The 26,133-nt window shown below is 42.6% G+C and overlaps 1 protein-coding gene and 1 pseudogene across 2 annotated transcripts in view; both read right to left on the reverse strand.

The window, feature by feature from the left end:
- Nucleotides 1-26,133, reverse strand: part of MTM1 (myotubularin 1) — a 90,555-nt gene that overhangs the window by 38,823 nt on the left and 25,599 nt on the right. For both annotated transcript variants that reach the window (XM_027769371.1, XM_006171199.3), the window contains one exon: nt 22,089-22,190. In XM_027769371.1, the coding sequence (XP_027625172.1) occupies nt 22,089-22,190 (102 nt within the window). The remainder of the gene's footprint in view (nt 1-22,088; nt 22,191-26,133) is intronic.
- Nucleotides 16,151-16,986, reverse strand: LOC102501156 (S-phase kinase-associated protein 1 pseudogene; annotated as a pseudogene).

Below are 26,133 nucleotides of genomic sequence, written 5' to 3' on the forward strand. Positions count from 1 at the left end.
TCTCTCTCTCTCCAGGGAGTGCACATGCCCTATAGCAAAAATCTCTCTTCGAAAAAAAGAGAGAGAAGGACAACTCAGAAGAGCTGGCTCAAAAGGGGACAATGATGTGTTTATCTAATCTTTTAAAGAATTGTTTAATTTTATTTATTCAAAACAGGACATCAGGAAAACTCCTCCCTGACGGCTCCCTGTAAATTCTCAGTGGAGTCTGTGTGAGGGGACAAGACTTAGACCTCACATCTCTTCCCTGTTGTGCTCACTTTCAAAGCGCTACTGGTACATTTCGGGCCCTGGATGCTGCTCAGCGTCTAGTGACTACTAAACATCTGTCGCCCTCAGCACCCCTCTGAACCCAGACTGGGCTCTCCAAGTTCCCACTCTACAACCCCACCAGGATGCTTGCCCAGGAGGCATCTGGAGAGCCGTGAGTTACTGCGTGTAAAGCCACCCCAGCCCTACCAGTTCTGCTCTTCCCACAGTCTCCTCACTTTGGTAAGTGACAGCTACAACTAGCCTTGTCGTTGACTGAGTCAGAAACCTGGGATCATCCTGGTCCTAACCTCCACCGTCTCTCACTTGGCTTAATATACAACTCTCCCAACTGTTCCCCTGCCTTCGTCTTTACACCTCTGCAACCGGAATCAGTGTCATAAACCTGAGTCACATAGATCCCCTCCCTGTCCCCAATCCTCCTGTGGTTTGCCATCTCACTTGGAGTGGAAGGGGAAGTCCTTCCAACGGCTCCGCTGTCTACCTCCCCCACCATGTCTCTGCTCTCAGACTCACTACTCTCCAGCCACACAGGTCTCCTGTGTCACTCCCTAAAAGCAGCAAGCACATGCCAGCTTCTAGGCCTTTGCATCTCCTGTTCCATCTGCCTGGAATCCTTTTCCTTCATGGCTTCCTCTCTTTTCTTACATCTCAGATAGCGGGTAACCTTCCCTGACACCTTACAGAAAAGCACTGCTACCCCCAACAGCGCCTCCCTATCATACACCCTTATTCTATTCCCCCCATCACTCATGATATTTGACATATTGCATGTGTACTCGTTTGCTCTTGGGTCCACATAGTCCCTGGAATACGGCCCCATGCAGACAGACACTTGCTTTGCTCACATCCTTTATCCCCAGTAACTGGGCCAGGGCCTGGCAGAACATGGATTTATTGACTGAACGAAGAGGAGGAGCCCATAGCCCCTGCAGGCTGCTTTCCCTGGGGGTGCTGTGGGTGAGCACTTTTCCCACTTGCCTGTTCTCAGCCTCTTGCTTCACATATCGCTGTTCCCTCCCTTCATCACAGAAGATTCCTGGGAAAGTACCACTTAGCAGCAGTCATTTTCTGCCTCTGAATGGCAAGAGGTTTATGGTGAAAACCGATTGAGGAGGACATGCCCTCTGGGTTGTCTTTCCGCACTTTCCCACACTTGTACCCTGGGCAGGTGCCCACTCAGCAGTGCTGAGAGAGCTGTGGCTGGCAGACAGTTTGGGGCATAGGCTGTGCCATCACTGGCTTCAGAAGGAACCTAGAATTTGCTTTCTTCAGGCAAGTTTCTGACCTCAACACAGCTTTTGTTCGTTTGTTTGTAGTTATCTGTATCATGCCCAAGAAGCTTAGGTGAATATGGCGGCCTCTTAAAAACAGGAGAAAATTCCCAAATCAAAGACCCAAAAGCCCCAGATAAAGCTCTCTACAAACAGCAAGTGTAGCAGTGCTAGCAATCCTCCAGCTAGCCAGCAGATTTCCAATGTGTTACTATTTCTCACTCACTACTCTTAAAATCACCTCTGTTCAACCATTCTCTTATATCTTATGAGAAATTCCGGCTAAGTATAATGGGAATTTACAGGATTGTTATCTGATGAAAGCCGTATGGCCCAAGACAAAGTTAACTCTAGCATTTTCTTAATACATTTAAGGGAATGTACACACATGCAACAGTTAAAAAAAAAAAAAAAAGCTTTTGATTTGTGTTTCATCCAAAAATGAGACAACGTCCCCATGGCAGCTACACCTTAGAAGGTCTTTCCTGTGAAAGCACTTCTTTTTTTTTTTTATACTAATTTTTTATTTAATTTTCTTCATGTTCAATCGCATTACTTAAGTTACAAAGTGAACATTTCAATATGTCAACATTTCTTTCCAATCTAGTTGATCAAAATACTCCTAAGATGACATTCATATTCCGATCAAGGTCCAGAATGGGCCACCACTGGCCTCCTTTAGCCTTGAAACATGCCGAAGGGAACTCTGTGGTGGGGACAGATCGCAGCGTACTCTTTTTTTTTTTTTTGAGAGGTTTTTTGCTATAGGGCGTGTGCACTCACCAGAAAGAAAGACAGAAAGCAAGAAATCACCCCCCAGGGGGTATGGCCACACCATAATCCCTTCTCCTCCATTCTCCTCTTGGGATCTTGGGCACGCATGGATGCGTACCTGGCGTGAGTTGAAGCCACTGGGTCTGGGACTCGAACCACGGTTGACTACATGGGAGTCCAGTGACATCACCAACTGCTGGTCCCCTCAGCATACTCTTGATGCTAAGAGCAAGGTCTGAAGCCCAAATATTTCAGGAAAATGTATAAATCACATAACAGCTAAATATTTCTACTCATGAGCTACATAATGATACTTCTAATATTGTACTAGTGCTTAAGGTGGAAAAGAGGTTCTTAAACCAGTATTTTTAGCATCTAAATAAATTAGTTTATAATTACAGAAAAATGTATTTTCCCCTTTTCTTTGTTTTAATGGCTGGAGGGCATGCACACTTGCCAGAGTAGAGGGGAGAGAAAACATTCCCGCAATGGAGTGTGGTCATGCCACACTCCCTTTTCCTCTAGTTCTCCATGCTATCAGGTTGTCGAGAAGGTCATGATGCATTGTTGTGTGCAAAAATGTGTCATGACGTTCCTAACAGACAATGGTTGGCTTAACGGAAGTAAGCATTCTCAAAGGCCAATGATGGCATTTTCTAAAGTTGAATGAACCAGGACTTAGTTTCCAGAAATGTACATTTCCCGCTTTTTCTCTTAAGGATTAATATAAGAGGACAAAGCCAGAATTTTAAAACACAAGCTCTCATCAGAATAACATAAAGGTGGATTATTACAAAAAACAGAAGCACTAAACATTACAGGCTAACAAAACCTTTTTATCTATACCTTATTACTAAAAAGTATAAAGTTACTACAAGTGGCAACTTGTTACGAGTCTAATTAGAGCTCCTATGTAAAAATTGTTAAATCCTAGAATTACTGGGTTGCATGTCTTGAGATTTTGAGCTGTCATGTATTTTGTCTTCTAGATGATACATTTTTTTTTAAGACTTTTGAGTTTCTTAGTGCTTATTGGTGGGCTGACACTTCAACCATCATTCCTAAATATAACCTTGGGCCAGTGTGGCCCCTGAGGTCACATGGAGAGAACTGGCTGTCAAGCACTTCCCGTGGTGGCATCAAGCAGGGAGTCTCGCTCGCTAAGCGGGTAATAACCAAGTCCACCCCATGGACCGGTCTAAGTGCTGATGTCATCTTGTTCCCCAGAGAGAACTCAAAGCCTGCTTCATGCGTGATCCAGCCAGGTCTCAGAGCACAGCAAGTGGTCTCCAGAGCAGTCCCTTTCCGAGCTGAGGAGACCAGCATAGGCTTTCTCCTGGTGTGGTCCTGATCCCGGGCTCTGCCGCAGAATCTGGGCGAGGATTTTCAAGAGGCCAGGCTCTTCCTGTGCCTTTCTCACCCCTACCGCAGTAGAATCTCTGTGGAGGAGGGGGATCCGTGCGAGGAGTACACCCACACTTACACATCTAGCCTGTGGTCTCCCAGCTGTCAAGCTAGTACCTAGGGACTGCTTTACCTTTTTTTACTTTTAAATTCTTTTGATATAACTATAGATATGATAAATACACAGGAAGTAAATCTTCAGCCAGCCTCTCCTCATGTGAATGCCTTCCCTAACTAGAGTATAGCATCAAAGCCAGCAAACTGACACCAGGTGATACACACTCTCAACCGCCAATCCTCAGCTTCCCAAGTGAGCAGGTCTCCGCTTGTGTTGCTGTGCTTGGGTGAGCCAGATCCTACCAGTCAACAGATACCATGCATGGAGGCTCAGCAAAAGCAATCCTGTGCATTTTTCTCCTGATCAAAAATAGCACAATGTAACATTTGGAAAATGTTAAAGGACAAAGTTTAGATGAAAATCTTTGATTTCACACTAGGGATAAAAACAGCTCTGACATAGGGAATGATAACTTGTCACTTTAATTTAGCTACATTTACCATTGTTAAGGCTTGTGGGGGAAAAACTCTGAAGTGATAACAGATTTTCACTTTTACTGAATTAGCCATTATTTTTAAATGGCACCTATAGAAGGATGCACTGGCTTGCTTACAACATCTAGATTGGGTTTTTGTTTGTTTATTCTGCAGAATCTGAATGTTGAGCAATTCCTGGAGTTTGCCTTGGGAGGGGTACCTCCACTCCAGGAAGCCCCTTCCCCAGACATGCAGTGCATGGCTCAGGATGGGATGCTTGAGAGCCAGATCTGTCAAAATTAAATATCACTTCAAGTGAGACAGTGACAGAAAAAAAATCCTTTCATAGTACTCAGAAGAATAAATTGAGATGCTAAGTACATTTAAAGGTGCTTTCAGAGAATTATGGCATGTTCCCCTCCCCGTGTGTGGAACTGAGGAAAAGATGAACTCACAGCAAGAGAGAGGTGCAGAATGATTACGGGCTGGGGTGAGGGAGAGAGGGATGCTGACGCACAGACACACAATGACAGCAAGACGAAAGGGATAATTTCTGGTGTTTTAAATACTATAGGGAGAATGTAGTTAATAACCTACTGTGTCTCTCAGAGTAACTAAAAAAGGAGATCTGGAATGATGTCAACACAAAGTGATGACATATGGTTGAGATGGTGGGTACACTAATTACTCCGATTTAATGATTACACATTGCATTCTTATACTGAAAATCATATCACATCCCCACAAACACGTACATTATGTGCTAATTTTAAAAACAGCAAAATTATGAGCCAGCAGGTGGCTAGTTGGTTAAGGTGCTGGACTCCAACATGGCTGAGTGCATGGATTGAGTCCTGGACCCGGCAGCTTGAAAATCATGCTGGGTGTGCATGCTTGCATGCCCAAAATCCCAAGAGGAGAATAGAGGTGAGGGGATTGTGGCATGGCCATCCTCACTAAGGGGTGATTTTGTGAAAGGCTGCATATTAGATCTTGCACATGAACAACTGTTCATCTGTTTTGTTCCCTTACCCTAACATGGCTGTCTGCTTCTGTAAACCTGCTTGCTCTTCCCATGAGAAAATAGCTTGTGCTGGCCATACAGAAAACTTGTGTCCAGGACGCCATCCTGTACCTGATACTGTCTTTGCTAACTAGCCTGAAACCTTCCTGTTTTAGCAATGTAACTGCTTGCATGGAAAGCCCACTCCCCTCTGAAGTAATTAACCTGCTTGATTCAGCTTCTGTAACTGCTTGCATAGAAACCCCTGGTAACTGACTCCCTATGAAAAGACTACTCCAACTTCGGTCAGGGCTGCAGTTCTGATTCTCTCGGTGCCCGAGCCTTAGATTGTAGTCACTGGCCAGCTAATAAAGACGCCCTTTAAACTTAATCTGGCTTTGGTGGTCATTCCTTCGGTGGCACTCTGCAACAATTTCTCACTTTCCTTCTCTGTATCTCTCTCTCCTCTCTGGTGAGTGCATGCACCCTATGACAAAACTTTAAAAAATAGCATAAATAAATAAAAGTGTTTTCAAATGATGTCACCACCACGCGAGGCACAGTCACGAATGCACATGGTATTCGGGAAGAGCAGAGCCTTTTTATGAAGCCAACAAACACAGATCTCTGAATCTAACTGTAACACTCCAGGAACCACTCACTCCCTGCTTCTTTTCTGACTGCATTCTCCAACATTTCAACATAAACTTAAGTACAATTTTGGTTTTTTTTTTCCTATTTTGATTTCTAAAATACAAGACATCCACTTTTTTAGGAAGTCCACCCTTTAAGGATGTAGCAATTTCAGTGACCTTGTTTCAATCTTTCAGATGACATTTAAGAAATAAGACCCCTTCATGTAAGAACAGAATACTTTTATTGAAGTTGAGAGAAAAAGCCTAACATTTTAAAGAACAATGGGAGGTACCAAGGCTTGGCAAAGTTTCTAATTCTAACATCTTAATGCTACATAATGCTTTCAATGTATTTCACCCGGCTTGACACTGTTCAGTTCATTTAAATTGGTTTTGACATAGTCATTCCAAAAACCTGACAAAAGTTTCATAGGTCCAAAGAAGCTAGCATGTAAATTACCATTTAGACTTCTGCTTGAGTAAATAATTCTCCTACTCTTATATCCACCACTGCTAAATCCATAAACCTGGGGAAAATGGCTTACTATTTTTAGATCACTATTACCTTCATATGTAAATGTACACACTTACTTAGTCAGGAAAGAACCGTAAAAGTACATTTGAAATGTCAATTGAAACCATTCTGGAGAAAGAACATTTTTACAACTTGTCCCCACTCATAGCTATTTAAGGCTGACATTTCTCAGATTTCACCTGCTGCACCTCTTCTCACCATGATCCCTTCTCCTGGCAGTTTTAGCCACATCTACAAAAATACCAATGATCACATCTAGGTCTACCAAATAGACCTCTCCCTAGGCCAGAGCTTTGGGTCCATGTAGCCACCAGCCTCCCAAGTATCACTGCTTAATTGTCTCACAGACACCTGTGACTCGGTATATCCAGATGGAACTCCCACCTCCTCCTTACTGCCCTCCTAGGTTACCCACCTCAGCACTGGCCACACCCTCGGCCTGGTTATCCAGGCTGGATTTGTCCCTCTCATCTGATTCCCCCTTAGCACTATACTCACTCAGTCACCAAACCCTCCTCATCTGTCTCAAATCCTTCTCTCCAATTTTTCTCCATTGTCCCAGTTGTAGCCCTCATCATCAACACCTGAGATGACTAGTGAAAATTCCCAGAAGTGGCTTCCCTCTCTCCTCTGTCCCTGCTCCCATCATCTTTTCTGCACACGGCAACCCAAGTAATCTTTCTGAGACAGAAGGCTAATCGTGGCATGGTTCTGCTTAAAACCCTTAAATAGCTCCCCTCATCCTCAGACAGAAAGCAAAACTCTTGGTGGGGCTCATTAGCTCTATAACGTATCTCTTGTTGCTACCCACACATGCACACTGCACTCCCAGACACCAAGGTCTGGTGCGGGTCCAGCCTGTCTGCCCTCTACACATCGGCACAGACTCTTCCCTCAGTTCGGCATGCTTGTTTCTGCGTGAGGAATGTTCCTACTCATCTTCCCAGATTTGCCTCCTCTGAGAAACCTTCCTTTAAGCACCCATGGCACCCTGTGCACCACCACAACGTATGCATCTGTTTATGCACATCGCCCAGGAAAGTGGTGCTCCTCTGGGACAGGAAGTGGGTAGCAGCTCCAGCTCCCTGAACCTAGCCACATGTAGGTGTTCTCTAAATACTAGAGCAAGAATAGGGAAGGAAGGATTGAAAACAAAAGGGAACAACCAGAGGCTCTCCTTATCAGACACTGCAACATCGTACAAGGTCTCACTAGCACATGAGGAGGTTGACCCATGCAGAAAAACTTAGAAATAAAACCAAATACACAGAGGAATTTAGTGTAAGATTAAGGTAGTATTTCAAATCAGCAGACTAGTCAATGAATGGAATTGCAACAACTGAAGGAAAAAGAGCTAGGTCCATATCTTATACTTTAACTCCAAATAAATTCCAAATTGAGTTAAAGTATTTAAATCTTTAAAAAGAAACCAAAGTACCAGAAGAGAATGGGATAAATTTTCAGTAACTCTGAGTGGGGAAGACTTTCCTAACGGTTATACAAAACACAGATACAATGATGGTGTGGAAAGAGAATCAACATTGCTGGCCTGAGATTGTTCTCCTTAGGCTCACTTACATGGTTGATCCTTAGCTGGCACTGGGAATCTGGCTTTCAGGAGAGTTCCCACCATTTCCTAATGGGCAGGAAGGGTTGACTGCACCTGAAATGTTTGCATAAACAATGTGCTTTATGTTGAACTCCTTCTTTCTCTAGGAGTCTGGACTTTTGGTAGGTGCTAGGCAGTGGTGCTGACATGACCATTCTTCAGTTAAAAACACTGGACACTGAGTCCAAAACTGACACTGTAATGAGTTTTGTTGGTTGACAGCACTGCAGACATATTTTCACAAGTCATTGCTGGAGGAAGTAAGTGCATCTTGTATGACTTCACTGGAACAGAATTCTGGAAGCTTATGCCTGCTTTTCCCATACTCACTCAATGCTGGTTTTGCTTTGTATCCTTTTGCTCATAATTTTGCTTACACTTTGGAAGGGGTCTTAGGTACCACTCACACATACACACGATAAATTCTACCAAATAAAAAATTTTAAAATAGGGACCAGCAGTTAGCGTAATGGCTATGTCGCTGGACTCCCACATAGTCGACCGCGGTTCGAGTCCCGGACCCGGTGGCTTGAACTCACACCGGGCGCGTGTGCGTGCGTGCCCAAGATCCCGAGAGGAGAATGGAGGAGAGGGGATTGCGGCGTGGCCATCCCCCCTGGGGGGTGATTTCCTGCTTTCTGTCTCACTGTCTCTCTCTGTCTGTCTGGCGAGCGCACGCGCCCTGTAGCAAAAACCTCTCAAAAAAAAAACAAAACAAAATTTTAAAATACCCATAGTAAAATCTATCATAAGTCAAAAGATATATGGAAAAATATTTGCAACTCATATGACAAGTCAACGTAGCTATTACACAAAGAGTACTGAGATGACTCACGAAGTAACAAGAAAAACACCAAAAACTGAAGAGCAAAATAGGCAGAAGAGAGAGGATACAGAAATAAAAATGGTTGAAATAAAAAGACATTAAATTTCAATAAAATAAAATAAGTTTAAAACAAAACTATGACTCAACATGATCATCTATTAAATTGACAAAGATTAAAAAATTAGAGCACATATTGGTTGGTATGGTAGACAGAATAATGGCTTCCCAAAGCTGCCCACATCCTAAACCCTGGAGCCCACATTTTGGTACCATACATGACAAAGAGAAATGAAAGTTGTAGACAGAATTAAGACTGCTAGTAAGCAGACCTTAAAATGGAGAGATTGTCCTGGACTATCTAGGTGGACCTAATGTACTTATAAGGACCCTTAGAAATAGAAGAGGGAGGCAAAAGACTCAGAGAAGGAGAGGTGAAGATGGGAGCAAAGTCGGAGTGATCTGTGGGAAGGCCTCAACTCACTGCTGCTGGCTCTGAGGCAAGGGATGGACTCTCCCCTGGAGCTTCAGAAGGAACACATCTCTGTTAGCACCTTGGTTTTAGCTCTCTAAGGAACACTTTGGACTTCTGGTCTCCAGAACTGTAATATAGCAGACTATATTCTTTAGTCCTTTAAGTCTGCAGCAATCACAGGAAATTGATACAGTTGGGGACAATGTCTGGAAACAGGCACTCAAGATGCAGTATATGAGAGTGAACACTGATACCTTTTCTACAAAGGGGAATCTGGCAATACCAGTAACTGTACTTCTAAGAATTTAGCCTACTGAGGGACCAGCAGGTGGCATAACAAATATGTCATTGGGCTCCCATGTAGTTGACCGTGGTTTGAGTCCTGGACCCGGTGGCTTAAAGCTCACACTGGGAGCATGTGCATGCATGCTCAAAATCATGAAAGGAGAAGAGAGAAGAAGGGATTGTGGTGTGGCCACCCCCCTGGGGGGGGATTTCTCCCTTTCTGTCTCTCTGGTGAATGCACATGCCCTATAGCAAAAATCTCTCTCTCAAAAAAAAAAAAAAAAAGAATTTAGCCTACGATACATGTGAACACACACAAAATGAGGCATATCCAAGTCTACTGACTGCGGTATTTATATAATAGCAAAAAGACTGGGAACCATCAAAATATCTATCAATATAGGATTGAATAAATAAATTATGGCACAGTGAACAGAATGCTGTGTGGTCCTAAGTAGAGTGAACGAGCCCATTCATTAGGTAATAGCTGTTTATGAATGAGAATAGCAAGGTATCAGTGTCTATAGCACACGGGCAGGAGATACATATAGGGGTGGATAGGAGACATAATGAAAGAAAAAATCCTGTTAAAGCTTTCCTCCACCAGTTTAGAAGAGTGGAGATGAAGATTTGAATTAAGTCAGGCTGGGAAGGAAGGATCTCTTGGAATTAGTGTTAAGGTACAGAGGAACCTCTGGTGACCTTGATTTCGAATGCAAATGAACAGGAAGAGGACAATACCATTATGGGTAACTGGGAACACAGAGAAGATTTCTGGGAGCATGAGTGAGCCATTTGAAGCAAATGTTCAGGTGTTACTGACCATCATGCAGCAGCTACAGGGAAAGATGAAGGTGCTGGTTTGCAGCCAGGCTCACAACAATGCTGGTATACGCGAGGGTGAGAAAGTTTGCCAGAAGTAGTATAAAGCAAGGACAGTAGCACAGTGGGAAAGGCTCATCTATTGGGTCGTCAGAAAACTCATGAAACGTTTTGCAAAGAAAAACAGAAAAATATGTCATGACTTTTCCTACAACCCAGTACATGGGAAAGTTCCAGGTTTGTGTCCTGAGACCTCCCAGAGCATGCTAGGTATGTGTGCGCCATGATCTGAGGCTAGCAGAGACTGCAGGTAGATCGCAGGGTCAGTATCTTTTCAGGGGTGCTGTTTCCCTTTCTCTTACTCATGGAAGAAATAAACTTTAACAAAAAAAGAAGACAGACTTTTCTAGAAAGCCCACATTTAGATTCAGAAGCAAGTAAAGAAACCAAAAAAGGTGCAAGAGAGGTAGGAGGAGCAGATTTAGATCTTGAGAGCTATGGATAAAGTTAAGCTTCAATGACAATGGCAAAGGTGTATGAAAATGTGATGGTCTAGGTACCATGACAAGACTTCTACTGAAAACAAATAGAAAAATGCTGGGTATGGCTAAAACATTGATTTAAAATGCACTAATGAGGGGCCAGCTCTGTGGCCTGGTGATTAAGGCAGCCAGATCCCACATGGCTGACTACATGGTTGAATCCCGGCCCCAGTGGCTTGAGAAACAAGCCAGGTGTGTGTGTGTGTGTGTGTGTGTGTGTGTGTATGTGTGTGTGTGTGTATGTGTGTGTGTGTGTGCCTGCCCAAAATCCCCAAGAGAAACAAAGAAGGAATTGCAGCTTGACCATGCCTTATTGGGGGTGCTTGTCCCCTTTTGCTCTCTGGTGAATGCATTTGCCCTCTGGTAGTCTTTTTTCAAATGTGCTAATGAGCCTGTGAGGATGGGAATATATACTCAGAGCCAAAAACTAACCATAAACAGGAATGTGAGGAGGAAGAGGAACGCTCTGGATCTCACTTCAGGGCAGCCACGGAACTGGTATCCATGGCCTCTTGGGGTACAGAAGATAGAACATGAGGTACCAGGCCCACCCAGAAGGGGGTTAAGCTGGAACCTATAGCTCAGGGAGAAGGTGAATGAGAGCTCTCAGAGAACCTACCTGCCTAGATCACTGGCACTGAGCAAGGGACAAAAAAATCTCTACCACCATCCCCACTGGGAATTTGGAACCACAGGTCACCCCTCATACAGTTTGGAGTCAAATTTCTTAACACTTGGATGCCCCCCAAAACATCAAGTGAAGAATTTAATTTACACCTGCCCCAAGCTGGTGGTGCCCCAAGATGCCTGGCAGGAGGAGTAGTCCTTCCTTCCCAGTGTTGGAGTACTCCTGCAGGTAAAGTTCCCTAACATCAAGCTTCTGGACGACCATCACAAAATGCACCAGAAAACTATTGGGTCGTCAGAAAAGTCGTGATGCATTTTTGCATAGAAAAACACAGAAAAATACGTCACGACTCTCCCATGACCTAAAAGATACTGCGAGTCAGCAGACCACGCATCTGTGGTAGGAAAAGGCCTACCTACACAGACTTCTGGTACTGCAGTGATCAGATGCACACTGTGAACTTTGCTCAATGTGGTTACAGATGTAAAAGAGGGGATGGAAAATCTGAGAGGAAGATAATGTGAATAATGGACAAATACACCTGAAAATGGATCAAGTACAACTTCTATAGCTGAAAAATATAATAATGGAAATAAAAACTCAGCCAAAAATAATGCAGCAGATCATGTATAGCTGAAGTAGAAGATAAAATTGAAGAAATGATACAGCACGCACCCTAGGAGACAAAAGCATGTTCCATCAGCCAGTATCTTCACATTTTACAAATAGTCTTTTTAAAAATTTTTAATTAATTTTATTTCATTATTAATTTGTTATAGGGTATGTGCACTTACGAGAGAGAGAGACAGAAAGAGAGAGAGAAAAAAGGGGGGGGGTGAGAAGTAAGCCATCAGGTCTGGGACTCAAACCACGGTTGGTCACATGGGAGTCCAGCACCCTAACCACCATGCCACCTGTTGGGACCTACAAATATTCTTTTATATTTACCCAATATCGGAAAACATGTCTCTGAAAGGAAGAGATAGTTAATAATCATGATGTTGGGACCAGCAGATGGCGCAATGGTAACATCATTGGACTCCCACATGGCTTACCAGTTTTAGTCCTGGACCAGTAGGCTTGAAACTCATGCTGGGTGTGTGTGGGTGCATGCCCGAGATCCCTACAGGAGAATGGAGAAGGGAATGCAGCATGGCCATTCTCGTGTGTGGGTGGGGGGTGATTTCTTACTTTCTGTTTCTCCCACAAGCAAACATGCCCTACAGCAAAAACCTATTAGAAAAAATAAAAAGAAAGAAAGAAAGAAAGAAAAAAAGAATCATGGTGGTATAGTTGAAAGGATGAGGCCTAGCAGAATGCCATGCTTTATCATTTGTCAGGTCTTGACTCACTTTCAGAAGAAGTACACCTCTTGAGTAGGAGGCTAAAGGCCGATGATGAGCTGGAGAGTCAGCGGCTACTGAGAATGTGCAGAACAGGGAATCCTGTACCTCTGAACATGGGGGAGGGTAGGGTGGGCAAGCTGTTTAAAGGCTGAGATCAAAGAGAACAGAGGGCAAGTCTGGGAGAAGGCAGGCAGGAAAGAGATTTAAAAGCATGATTAAACCCCCAATTAGCCAAGTTTACTGTTTATTCAATGAAAAGAAAAGGTTAAAAGGAAAGAGAAAACTCTGGCATACTTTAGTCTTAAGGCCACATCTAGTCTGAATCAAGTGTGTGTGTACATATACATGTACACACGTGTGTGAACAGGCGTCTTATGTTTCAGTTATTCCCATCACAAATGAGCTATTTCTTGAGTCTGTAATCAGCCTAGAAAGTAAGGGCCCACTACATTTTGGCCTAGTTTAACATTTCAAAGCAACTGATAAAGATGTCCCCATTTCCAACCTAAAGAACAAAGGCATAGAGTCCAAACCCCAAATTACTTCTCTGTTCATTACCGTTCATCACGTCATTTACACCTGCCATTCAAATGAGCCAACAGGCGCAGGACTGACTCTGGTGCAGTGTAATGTGCTGCTCAACAGAAGCTAGAACCCACACGGTAACTGTGGTTCAAATCTCAGGCCTGGTCTGCCTGAAAACACTCTGGTCACACATGCAAATGCCCAGGATGGGCTGGAGGACTGGAGGAAAGACACTGTGGCATGAGCAGACCCTGCAGAGGGTGCTCCTGTCTCTCCCACATGTGTATGTACGTGCAAGCACTATCATGAATAAAGAAGAAAAGATGTATATCCCCCAGAACCCACTTTACTGATTTCTTTTTACAATTTTTTAAGAGGTTTTTTGCTATAGAGCACGTGTGCTCACCAGAAAGGCAGAGAGACAGAAAGCAAGAAATCACCCCCCAGGGTGGATGGCCACACTGCAACCCCTTCTCCTCCATTATCCTCTCAGGATCTTGGGCACACACGCATATGTGCTCGGCGTGAGTTTAAGCCACTGGGTCCGGGACTAGAACTGTGGTTGACCACATGGGAGTCCAGTGACATAGCCATTATGCCAACTGCTAGCTCCACTTTACTCATTTTTATGAAGCTATTTTACCAAGCAAGCACAAGTGGAGTAGAGCAAGAGAGGGACATGGAACAGCTCTTCAGCCAGATTGGCAGGGTGAGATATGGTCACGTGAACAAGGCAAAGAGAAAGGAGCAGCAGAGACTGTGGGAACAAGCCAGCAGTAACGCTGCAGGTGGGCCCTGCTCCTAGCAGTCATTATGGCGCCATCAGTCTGAGGACAGCGGCTATCTCCCGAGCAAAGGCCTTCCACCCAGCTGCTGCTCTCCTGCAACAAGTCCCACCACCTGTGCCTGTCTCAACCCACCTATGGTCACATTTATCCCCCACTCCAAGAAAGCACACACTTCACAGTTCCATGACAATCAGAGATAACAGCAGGAAATGCTGTGATGCCAAAGAGCTTAATCCAGAATGCCACAGAAGACAGGAAAGTGAAGAAACACGGGCCTGAGTGAGCCAGGTTCCCCCTGAGCACAGCAAGCCTGAGCCAGGTCAAAAGTGTGTGTGTGGGGGGAAACGCAGGAAAATCACTGCCGATGGGACCAGCAGATGGCATAATGGTTATGTTGCTGGACTCCCATGCAGTCTACCACAGTTTGAGTCCTGGACCTGGTGACTTAAAACTCATGCCAGGCATGTGTGCATGTATGTCCAAAATCCCAAAGGAGAACAGAGGAGAAAGGATTGTGGGGGGTGATTTTCCTCTTTCTGTCTGTCTCTGTCTCTCCCATGAACACATACACCCTACAGCAAAAATCTGTCTCAAAAAAAAAAAAAGAAAGAAAGAAAAAGAAAAGAAAACCACTGCTGAAGTGTTCTGCCCATTGCATATGCTGCTTCCCACTGCAGTTCACATTTCTACTTCAGGTGCTTTCTGGACTTCATACTCTGAAACCTAAGATTTTCAATGAGTCCTTTATCAAGGTATAACCAATGGTCTGTTAAAAAGAACATTGCTAATCTTTATGGAGCATCTTTCTTTGAAGGGGCTTAAAGTGTCCCAGATATTATCACAATTCCTTTATCAACAGTCTTGTGGAGATGCTCATACTTATTCTCTACACCTGCTGGGAAAACAGCACAGCAGACTCCTACTGGGCACTTGCTACGTGCCAGGCAGAGTGTCATGAGCAGTTTGCAGTTATTCCTCACAACCACCCCGTGGGGTAGGGCCTGCCATCATGCCTGTTATGGATGAGAACACTGAAGAGCATCAACAACTGACTGCCAAGGTAGCCAAGCAGGTAAGTAGCTGAGTCCAATCTGGACACTGGACACTGGATCCATGGCACACATTTGTTTGTTTTTTTCTTTTTTTGGGGGGTTAAATGTCTTTAATTGAAATGCCAACAACCTGTCTAGTTACGTTTTTTTTTTTTTTTTTTGAGAGGTGTTTGCTATAATGTGCATGTGCCTGTCAGAGAGACACAGAGAGTGAGAGAGAGTGAGAAATCATGCCCCCCCAAAAGGAGGATGGCCACTCCACAATCCCATCTCCTCCATTCCCCTCTTGGGACTTTGAACATCAGGCGCCTGGCATGAGTTTTAAGCCACCAGTTCTGGGACTTGAACCGCAGTTGGCTACATGGGAGTCCAGTGACATAGCCATTATGTTAACTGCTGGTCCCTAGTTACAGCTTTTCAAAAAAAAGGAAAAGCCCCAACCAACCACAAACCAGGCAGTAGCTAAGTCTGTAGGCAATATAGTCAAAGCTGACAGGATAAAAAACAACAACAAAAGAAACAACTCCTCAGATCCAAACGAGGGAGCACTGCTACATACAGGCTAATCACGACCAATGGTACTAGTACTTAACTCTAGGTGGTTGGAAGACACCCTAATAAGCCTACTCAGAACATTCAAGTAGTCCTTTTCCAGTTTCCAACTCATGAATAAGGATAATTTTTTGTTAAATCTATTTCAAAAAACTTTTTCCAAGTTGCTTTATTTACAATGACAACTTTTAAAAGGTCACCAAAGTTAAATGGACAATCAGCTAGGCAGAAATGGCTTTAACAAGAAGAGGAAAAGCCCAAAATGCCATTTTCTATAGAGAACCCACAGTTCAGTTTTATTCAGAGCAAAGAAAAAAGAAACTTTCGATCGTACTGGAAGAAACTCAGCCATAGGTTTGTAATCTGTACTCAAACTACACATGCAATGAAGACAATATTCCGCTAATACAATTCCGTGCTGCTGCATTTGTCTACTGTTTCTCTAATATTAACAATTATAAACAGAGCAGTGCAACTAGTATATGGAACAATTCTTAGTGTTACAGTGTCAGGCAAAACTTTTCACTTCTCTTCACACCACTGGTTCTCTTTGCGTACCTGGGCTTCCTCCTCTTCAGTAAAGTCATTTTTGATATTGAAAGTCTTGCGAATCTCCTCAGGAGTTTTTCCCTTGATCATATTGGCAACAGTCTTGCATGTAACATCAAGCAAACCTTTGATGTCTAGTTTGCAGCAAGGATAAGTTAAAAGAGTGTTCCTTGGTCAACCTTCAGAAATTCTTGGTCCCAAACAGGAATGTTGTTTGTTCGCTTCTCTTTGTTCTCATCATCTTCAGGAGGAGAAGGGTCATCCTTGTGGTGGGTACACCACTGAATGACCTTTTATAATATTGCTGTATTAACATTTGGTAGAGGGACTGGGTTATCGTCTCCTTCATCATCCATTCCCAAATCCTCCAACATGGTCTTAATAGTCACAGACTGGTAATTTCCACATCAACCTCAAATATCCATCAGAACTCTGCAACTTAATTGAAGGCATGGTGCCTGGTCTCAGGGAGACGGCTGCCTGGGCGCTGACGAGAGCGGAGCAGGGTTGGCAGACAAGAGAAAGGAGGAGAACAAGGCCACCCATGGCACGCATTTGAATCACACACTGGAAGGGCCCTGCAAATGAGTCCCCTCACCGGGTCTCCACCAGTGGCTGCTGTGACCTGGCAGCGAGTGTCAGGCTGCATTTATTCAAGCTCTAGACATTCCTTACGTGTGTCTATAGACTGTGGGTTTGAGTTCATTCGTAAACTCAAAATCTTCACTGAAAATTCAAGAAAATCCACATAACCTACAGTTATGCAGCTAGATTTAGGTGATTTTTTTTTAAAGTTATCACTTTTTGTTTAATGTTATTCATTGTCCTCATTTTTTTTTAAGTTGACCAGAGAAAGACAGAGAGAGAGAGAGAAGAAAAGTGAGAAAGCAAGCTGCCAGGTCTGGGACTCGAACCATAATTTTCTATAGGGTAAGTGTCTTTATTAATACCTACGATAACTTAAATTGCATTTTATCCTACATATTCTACCATTATCAAAGTGACATCGGGCCAGCAGGTGGCATGGTGTGTGCACTCACCAGAGAGACAGAGGGAGAAAGCAGCCCCAGTGGGGTGTGGTCACACTGCAATCCTTTCTCCTCCATTTCTCCACCCTGTCAAGATCTGGGGTGCACATGCACATGCTTGATGTGTTTCTCGAGCTGCAGGGGCTGGATTCAAACCATGGCTGGCCATGAGAGATCTGTCTCCCATCACCACTAGGTCATGGGGCCAGCCACAGAATAGTATTGTTTTTTTTTTTTTGGAGAGGTTTTTGCTATAGGGCGTGTGCGCTCACCAGACAGACAGAGAGAGACAGAGAGACAGAAAGTGAGAAATCTCCCCCCAGGGGGAATGGCCACGCCACAATCCCTTCTCCTCCATTCTCCTCTTGGGATCTTGGGCACGCACATACATGCACCTGGTGTGAGTTTAAGCCACCAGGTCCAGGACTTGAACTGAGGTCGGCTACATGGGAATTCAGCGACATAGCCATTACGCTAACTGCTAGTCCCCAGAATAGTATTTTTCAAACTTTCTTCACTATGATTAAGCAAGGTAATTTAATGCCATGGCTCAGTATACACACACACACCTTGAAAGAAATGTTTCATGAAACCATACTTAGCCAGATTGTCTGTTATGCTCCTTAATATTTTCTATCCTATTCTATTTTTAAATGCTGGTTGCAACCTAGTACACTGATTTTATGACTAACTAAAAGGTTAAAATTGACAATTAAAAAATTACCATGTAAAATTTATCTGACAACCCCATCTAAACAAACAATAAAGGAATCAATGAAAGAACTCTGCCACTGAATATATTATCTCACCAGTCAAGCCCCATAGTTTTCTGTATTGCTACTAAATTCTGTACATATGTACACAATTTTGGTTTCTGACTCAAGAAACTCTTGCTATTAGAAAGATTGCAACATTTCTTATAAAAAGTTATCATTTACTTAAAACTAGTTTTTAGTTTCATGCAATTTGAGAATTCAGCAGAATTTCTAGTGTTTGAAAAGCAAAGCAAAAGTGGGAAACAAGAAAATATATGCTTTGACTGAAGGAGACAACATTATCTTAAAAAACTGCAAAAACACTGGATTAACATCCTACAGAAACAATCAAGTTAAGGGTTTGAGGGGGACCTTGACTCACTAAACAGCTTAAGTTCAGTTGGAAATTTATGTCTTGACTTGAACACACAGAGTGGTGAAAATAATAATGAGGAAGAAGGCCAGAGACAGCCAAAGGGGTGGTCTGAAATGAAAAAGCCCACTCATAATCCATTCATCCCACAGCTGCATGGGGAACTCAGCTCTTGTGACCTCTAGATGCCATTTCATGTCTACAACAGCAAGTGCTATTGGGACTCTGAACGCCAGTAACATCACCAAGGTCCTCTGCTGCTGCTTTAACAGTTTCAGTAATAGCAATCGAGTGGTATTTTTCAAGTGGGGGCCCTTTGTACTGCTCAAGGTACTCAGGCTTAGGGTATATATACCTCCAGGAAACCCCTTGTTGGCACGCTCTCACATTCCCCACTGGGAGTCTGGAAACTTTTCCCTCTCCTCTCTCAGAAGAATCATCATCCCTTCCCCTTTCGAAAACTGCCCTACAGACTGGGCTTGGTCCCATCCCCCTGCACCTTCTCCAGGATTCTGCTCCTTAGAAAGGATTCTTGGGGCTGGCAGGTGGTATGGTGGTTAAGTCACTGGACACCCACATGGCCACATGTGGTTTAAGCCCTAGACCTGGTGGACTACTTTCTCATTTTCACCCCCCCCACTCTCTGTCTCTCACTGGATAAAAAAGTAATAATGAAGGGGCCAGTAAGTGGCATGGTGGTTAAGGCACTGGACTCCCACATGGCTGACCTTGGTTTGAGTCTTAGACCTGGCAGCTCTCTCTCTCTCTTTCTCTGTCTCTCTGGTGAGTGCACACGCCCTATGGCAAATTTTTAAAAATATATTAGGTTGTTGGGAAACTCACGGCATAGTTTTCTATTTTTCAATGTAAAAATGCATCATGACTTTCTCAACAACCGAACAGTAATAGTAATAATAATGGTAATAATAAAATAAAAATTGTTTTTAAAAATCAATAAAAAATAAAGATGATAAGTAAAGTTAAATAGATATATCTTTTTTTTTTTAAAAAAAAGGATTTCTTTCTCTTTCACCTTGAAGAGGCAAGACTTCTTTCCCCATCCATAAATATATTCATTCACCTTTCTCAAATTCTAAGAGGGAAAAATGTCTTTCCTTAACATGGCAGCTACCTCTACATTTTTTCAACCACTTCTCTCCCTTTAAAGCACTGCAAACTGGTTGCTGACTCCTCTACTCTGATATCATCTTCTTGAATCCATAGAAGTTCAATAAACTTATGCCAGACAATAGACTAGCTCTGAGGATCCAAAGATAATGAAAGGTCTCAGCCTCAAGCAGGTCACAGTTAGGGGCTCAGGCTCCCAAGGAGCTTGTGACCATCAACTCTGAAGGCCTCTCTTATCCCAATCCTCCCACTCTCTGACTCTCCAAGACATCTGACACCCACAACCATCCTCCTAACAACCTCTCTTCCTTTCTTCCTTGCAAACCACGTGCTTCAGGCTTTTCCCTCATCTCTCTAACCATTTGTTCACTTCACTTGTTCCTTTCTCACTTTCGTTCCCTACAAGCTGACTTTCCCAAGGTTGTGGTTTTGGACTCCTCTATTACACACCAAGGTTACTTAACCAGGAATCCATACAGGGGCTTCAGAAGGACCAAGAATCCCTTGAAAATTTTATGTAAAGTTTTGTACGTAATTGCACTTTTCAGGGGCGGAGAAACGATAATTAACATTATACAGGTTGAGCATCCTTGATCTAAAAATATGAAATCTGAAATGCTCCAAAATCCAAAATTGCTTGAACACCAACACGACAACACAAGTGGCCAATTCCATATCTGACCTCACATTATGGGTTGCAGTTAAAATGCTGCAATACAAAAATGTTGTATAACAATTATCTTTCAGCTATGTGTATAAGCTGTATATGCAACATACAATAAGTTCATATTTAGATTTGGGTCTCATCCTTACGATATTTTACCATGTATACACAAATATTCCAAAATAAAATAAATAAATAAAAACCTGAAACATTTCTACCCACCTTTCCTGTCATTAAGCTTCTGATAATTTAGGGCCAGATATGCATAAAACAAAACAGAACACATTTCCTAACTAAATTTTTAGGAATTAGCTCACAATCTTACTTTTGTAATAACTTATATGTTCCCATAAAACTCTTTTTATCATAGTAAATTAAAAAACATTACAGAAACACTTCTGAAATAACACATTTAATTAGGAACACAGGAAAGGCTGAGAATAAAATCAAGGACATATCAGTGCATTTTCATCTATGATGAGCACCTGACTCCTGCCAAAGACTTCACGCCCTTCTGGGTCTCCAAAACTGTTGTGAGATTCTCCTTTCTGTCAGTCACAAACACCTGCTACTGACACTTGGGAGGGGTCTCACTAGAAGAAACCTCAGACCTTTATTCCTCCAATCTCTCTCTCTCTCTCTCTCTCTCTCTCTCTCACACACACACACACACACACACACACACACACACACACACACTGGATGACAGCTCCAGGAAGAAACACTGTAATTCATGGCTTCTCTTCTACTTAATAACCTCTTCCACTGCCTTCAGTTTAGTCTGCAGAAGAATTATTCCGTGCTTCTAATAAAGGCATTTCTATATTTTTCCTAAGAATTATGTCCTCGCTCTTCCCTTAGCAGGCATTTGCCTCCATCTTGCTTTGAGTCAAGCAGAGGAGGAGTGGGGTAGAAAGATGCAAGTAAGGCATGACAGAATGAAGAAGGTGAGGCTAAGGCAGAGTATAAAGGAGGGCTGTCATCTGAACAAGACTCATGGAAGGGTGTTGAAGTCACACAGTAAAAGTAGGGTCACTCCAATGCTTCGGTGAAGGGCAAAGAAAAGTTTTAGGTGCATATGGTACTGAATCACCTATGGACTAAGTCACAGGTTGTAACTAAGTAGATGAACAATAAACCAGTCCTGCCACATGTATACTAAATCCTATCAAATGACATCAGAAAGGTAAGTCCTCCAAAAGGTAGACCCGCCCCACTCAGCTACCTGCAAGACCTGTAGGACTCATCTGTACCTGCCTGAATGGTTCTTAAGCTCAGAGGCTGTTCCCATTTATGACCTTAGGAGCCACAAGAGCCTGCCACCCATGCACAGCTTACTGGCACCCATGGCAAGAATGCTGAACTCTGTGATGACTCACCATGCAGCACCCAACCACTCCTACCCACCTCCCCATGCCTACAACTCCAACAGACCTGGCCAAGACTGAGGGTATGAGTTGCCCCAGGGGAAGCTCACAGGCTCATGTGGGGTTCCCACCAGCCTCTCAGCCTCCAGTTTCAGACACCTGGGGCAATCCTCCTGCATAGACTGGCGGGAGAGAGACCCATTTCCCCTGGAAATGACCAAATCCATGTACGAATCCCACTGGGAAACACAACAGAGACTAAAAGAATGAGGGTCCCAGCCCACAGGCAGTTTGCATGGTGGAGGTACTTGAGAACCTTCTGAAAGGGGAGAGCACCCTGGAATTTACCAGACTGTGGGCCAGAGGAAAGGCGTATCTCGTGAGGATTTCAAACATATCTCTTCTGCTGTGGCCTTCCTGTTTCAACGCAAACCTCAGGTTTCTCATGTCCTGGGGGCAAAGGAGAAATTGGACAGTTCAGTCTTCAAATAAAGTGATATTAGTTAGGCAAAAATCTTCTGTTCAATTAAGGAAGTAGAAGATCCACTTACCTAAAAGGGCAATTAATCTAGAGACTAAGAAAATGACTTTGTTTTAAATGACATTTTGAAAGATCTAGTTTAAGAATACCTGAAAATATTCCCATCATAACCATGAGTGTAAAGCCAAGACAAAATAACAAGTGATAAAGAGAAGACAGCTAAATTTGCTTCATAAAAAGAAAAGGAATCAAAGTTCGCCCTGCACATCACCTATCATGTCTATTGACTTTCAATGGTTTCTAAGGTATTTTTTAATTATAAACCAATATTTTATTCAAACAAATTTTAAAAGAGTACCTGCTATCAAATATAATCTCAACATTGTCACACGTGTTATTAAAATATGGAAGTTCTCTCCCAAAGTGATTGGCATTTGAAGCTCTTGTGTGAGTAATGTAATGTTTTTTACCATACAATTTTACTTGCACAGAGTTCAATAATAAGTCACATTAAGTACTCCATATTAGTAGTAACTATACTTTCAAGAACTACAAATTGGCCCGAACTAGGTTTAAAGGTGGTTTCTAATACATATCTCTTTAATAAGTAGGAATCCTTCTTGTAAGCCAAATCCAAACAAAATAAACTCCTTTAAACATCAATTTGTATTATACAAGGATATTTGAAAAAGTTCAAAGAAAATGTAATTAAACTACAAGTTTATTCTGATACAAAATATGTTGAAAACCATACTGTTTTTCATAACACATTTTCGATGATGTTTCTGAAGACCTCTTGTATGCGAACATCTAATACTCCAATCTTATCAAGGCTGGAGTTAGTTTTTAGGTTGTCTCTCTCTCTCTTTTTTTCCCTTTAATTTTTAAATTTCATTTTCTTGTATACATTCAATCACATGTTAATTAGCTTGCAAAGTGAATAACGTGTACATTTCTCACCAGTCCAGTTAACAATACTATAAAGTCCTCCTCAACAGACAATAACCGACTTCTTTGTCCCATAAATGACTTGCCTCTGTATTTTTCTCTTTAATGTCCTTTCTGATACTGTACTCCTTCACCTATGTTCTTCCCACACTGTATCTGGTATTCACAACCATTTATGATGTTTCTATATTCTTTAGTCATTCAGTTTTGGCCATAGAGTGCAGACACTCAGTATATATTAAGTAGAGACATACAATGTCTCTCCTTCATAGCCCGGCTTGCTTCACTCAGCAATAAATCTTCCATATCCATCCACTTTTTGTCAAAAGCAAGGGTCTTGTTGTTTTTTTAATGGATGACTAATATTCCATAGAGTATATGTGCCACACTTTTTCACTTTTTCAATCCATTCATCTGTTTGTGGGGATTTGGGTTGGTTCCATGTCTTAGCAAAACGCTCAACATCCTTCATTGTAAGGGAGATGCAGATCAAAACCACAATGAGATACTACCTAAGCCCAGTCAGAATGACTAAGAAAAAAAAAAAAAAGATAAGTGCTGGCGGGGGTGTGGTGAAAGGGGAACTTTCCTACACTGCTAGTGGGAATGTAAACTGGTCCAGTCACTGTGGAGAACAAGTTGCAGATTCCTCAAAGACCTACCATATGATCCAGCAATCCCATTCCTGGGTAGGTTGTCTCCATCACGGTGCTGTGACCAATGACAGCTGAGCACTGTGGTCACCTACTATTCTGCACTGTATAATTTTAATTCTAAATTCAGATAATGAGCACTGGGCTGAACTCAGGGCTATTTGGGAGTGACACAGACCCAGTCTCTGACCTCCTGGATATCCCAATCTTCATATTTTTTAAAATGTTTTTCCCCATAATTATCTCAAGATAATTTTCTCATAACACATTTTCCATGATGTTTCTGAAGACCCCATGTATGCAAAAATCTAACACTAGGCCTGAAAGACCAGCAGAGGCCTTGCCAGCTACAAGACATCCCAAAATGCCAATGGCAGCAAACGGTACAAGGGGACTTCAAGAAGTTTGTGAAAAAAAAAAAAAAGGGAATTAAACTCTGAATTTATTATGGTGAAAAAAAAATCTTTGAAATCCATGCACGGTTTTTCATAATATACATTTTTCATGAACTTTTTGAAAACCCTACCAATGAAGAAGTAGACTCTAAGACTTCTAATGAATAACTCGAGACCCATCACTGTGTATAAAGATGGCATGTACTGGCCCTATCTGGCTCCAGGATTCCAAGCTTTCATATTTCAAAGCTTGTAACTGAATGAAGTCCAACAACTGATTCACATCAAGACCCAAGAAAATCAGGATATTTGTTGGTGGTTTGTGATGCAAGGCAATAGTCAAGTGAATAAGAAAATCACTTCAAGGGGATAAAAATATCTCAAAAGGGTTTTCAACCAGCCACAAGTACAATACTAGCAAAGCTGGCAATCCTCAGGGCTAAAGCATCTGTGAGAAACTCCCTTCTTCACAGTCACGGGTGAGATGATAACTCCATAACATCACTCACCTAGCCACATGGTCAAAGAGTAGACCATCTCTGAATATTTATTCTGGGGGCCGGCAGGTAGCATGGTGGTTGTCATTGGACTCCCACATGGCTGACTGCAGTTTAAGTCCCTAACCTGGTAGCTTGCATTCTTACTTTCTCTCTCTCTCTCCCTTGTCTTTCTCTCTCATGTGCCTGAGTACATGTGTCCTATAGCAAATTAAAATAATAATAAATAAAATAAAGTAAATAATAATATTTATTCTGCTCCATCAGTGATTCTAATGACTACTTTTAATGTGCCAAAGCAAAAGTGATTCAAGTAACTTCTTGCCATCTGAATTATTTCTTGCCAAGAAAGTTTAAGTAGAAAAAAACAAATGACTCACAGGTGGCAGATTACCAAATCTGTAACACAAATAGAAGCAGATACTAACAGGGAGGTCCCACCTGGTCGTCTAAGAGAATGACCCCAGGAAGAGTTACCTGGTCAAGAACCATGGGGCCTAAGTCTCCTGGTCAGACTTGATTTATCTACTATCTAGGGCCATAGTGATGCTCTAAGCCTGGCTATAGGAGAAGGAAACATCCCCCACTGCAACAGCTCCAAAGAGTTCATTTATTGGGGCATCATTTCTATGAGGCATTTCTAAAGAAACAACACACATTACTTCTTCCTTGAAAATATCACACCATCTTCAAGCTGAGCAAATGGGACTGAGGAGGAAAAGAAGATAAAAGCTTTTTTTTTTTTTTTAAAGACTTCAAGTGATCAGCAGGGGCTGGCATGTGGGACCTGCAGGGTAAGAATTCAACAGGGACAGCTGCCTTCTCTCCAGTCGTTGGACAGAGTCCTCTGACACTTATGTCCACTATGTGAAAGCTGCTACTGCCAAGCAGGAAGTCCCATGTGCACAGCTGGTACAGCCAAATCTGTAGGGGTTATTACAGTTGTCCCTTGGGAAGATTGGTTCCAAGACTCTCTGTGGATACCAACACCCATGAATGTTCGAGCCTCTTATATAAAATGGCATAGGATTTGCATATAACCCAAGCACATACTCCTGTAAACTTTCAATAATCTCTAGATTACTTATGTAACACCTAGCACAATGTAACTGATGGTAAATAGTAATTATACTGTATTGTTTAGGGAATAAAGACAAGAAAAATACTCTATGTGTTCAGTACAAATGCAATCATTGTAGGCCTGACTACACAGTCTACATCAAGAACAAGAGAATATTTTTGATTGGTGGTTGGTTGAATCTGTGGACAAGGAGAACAGACTGTACTTGTGTGGGAAGAGAAATGCGGCTGTATGGGGCTACTGAGTGCAGGTGACTGGTGACCTATGAGAGACAGGAGAGCCAGTCTTTACCCCATTGAAGTAGATTCTCTTTATAGCAACATCAGGTCTGTTATTGA

Source organism: Tupaia chinensis, unplaced genomic scaffold, assembly GCF_000334495.1.
Source record: "Tupaia chinensis unplaced genomic scaffold, TupChi_1.0 Scaffold149448_1, whole genome shotgun sequence".
Taxonomy (NCBI): Eukaryota; Metazoa; Chordata; class Mammalia; order Scandentia; family Tupaiidae; genus Tupaia; species Tupaia belangeri.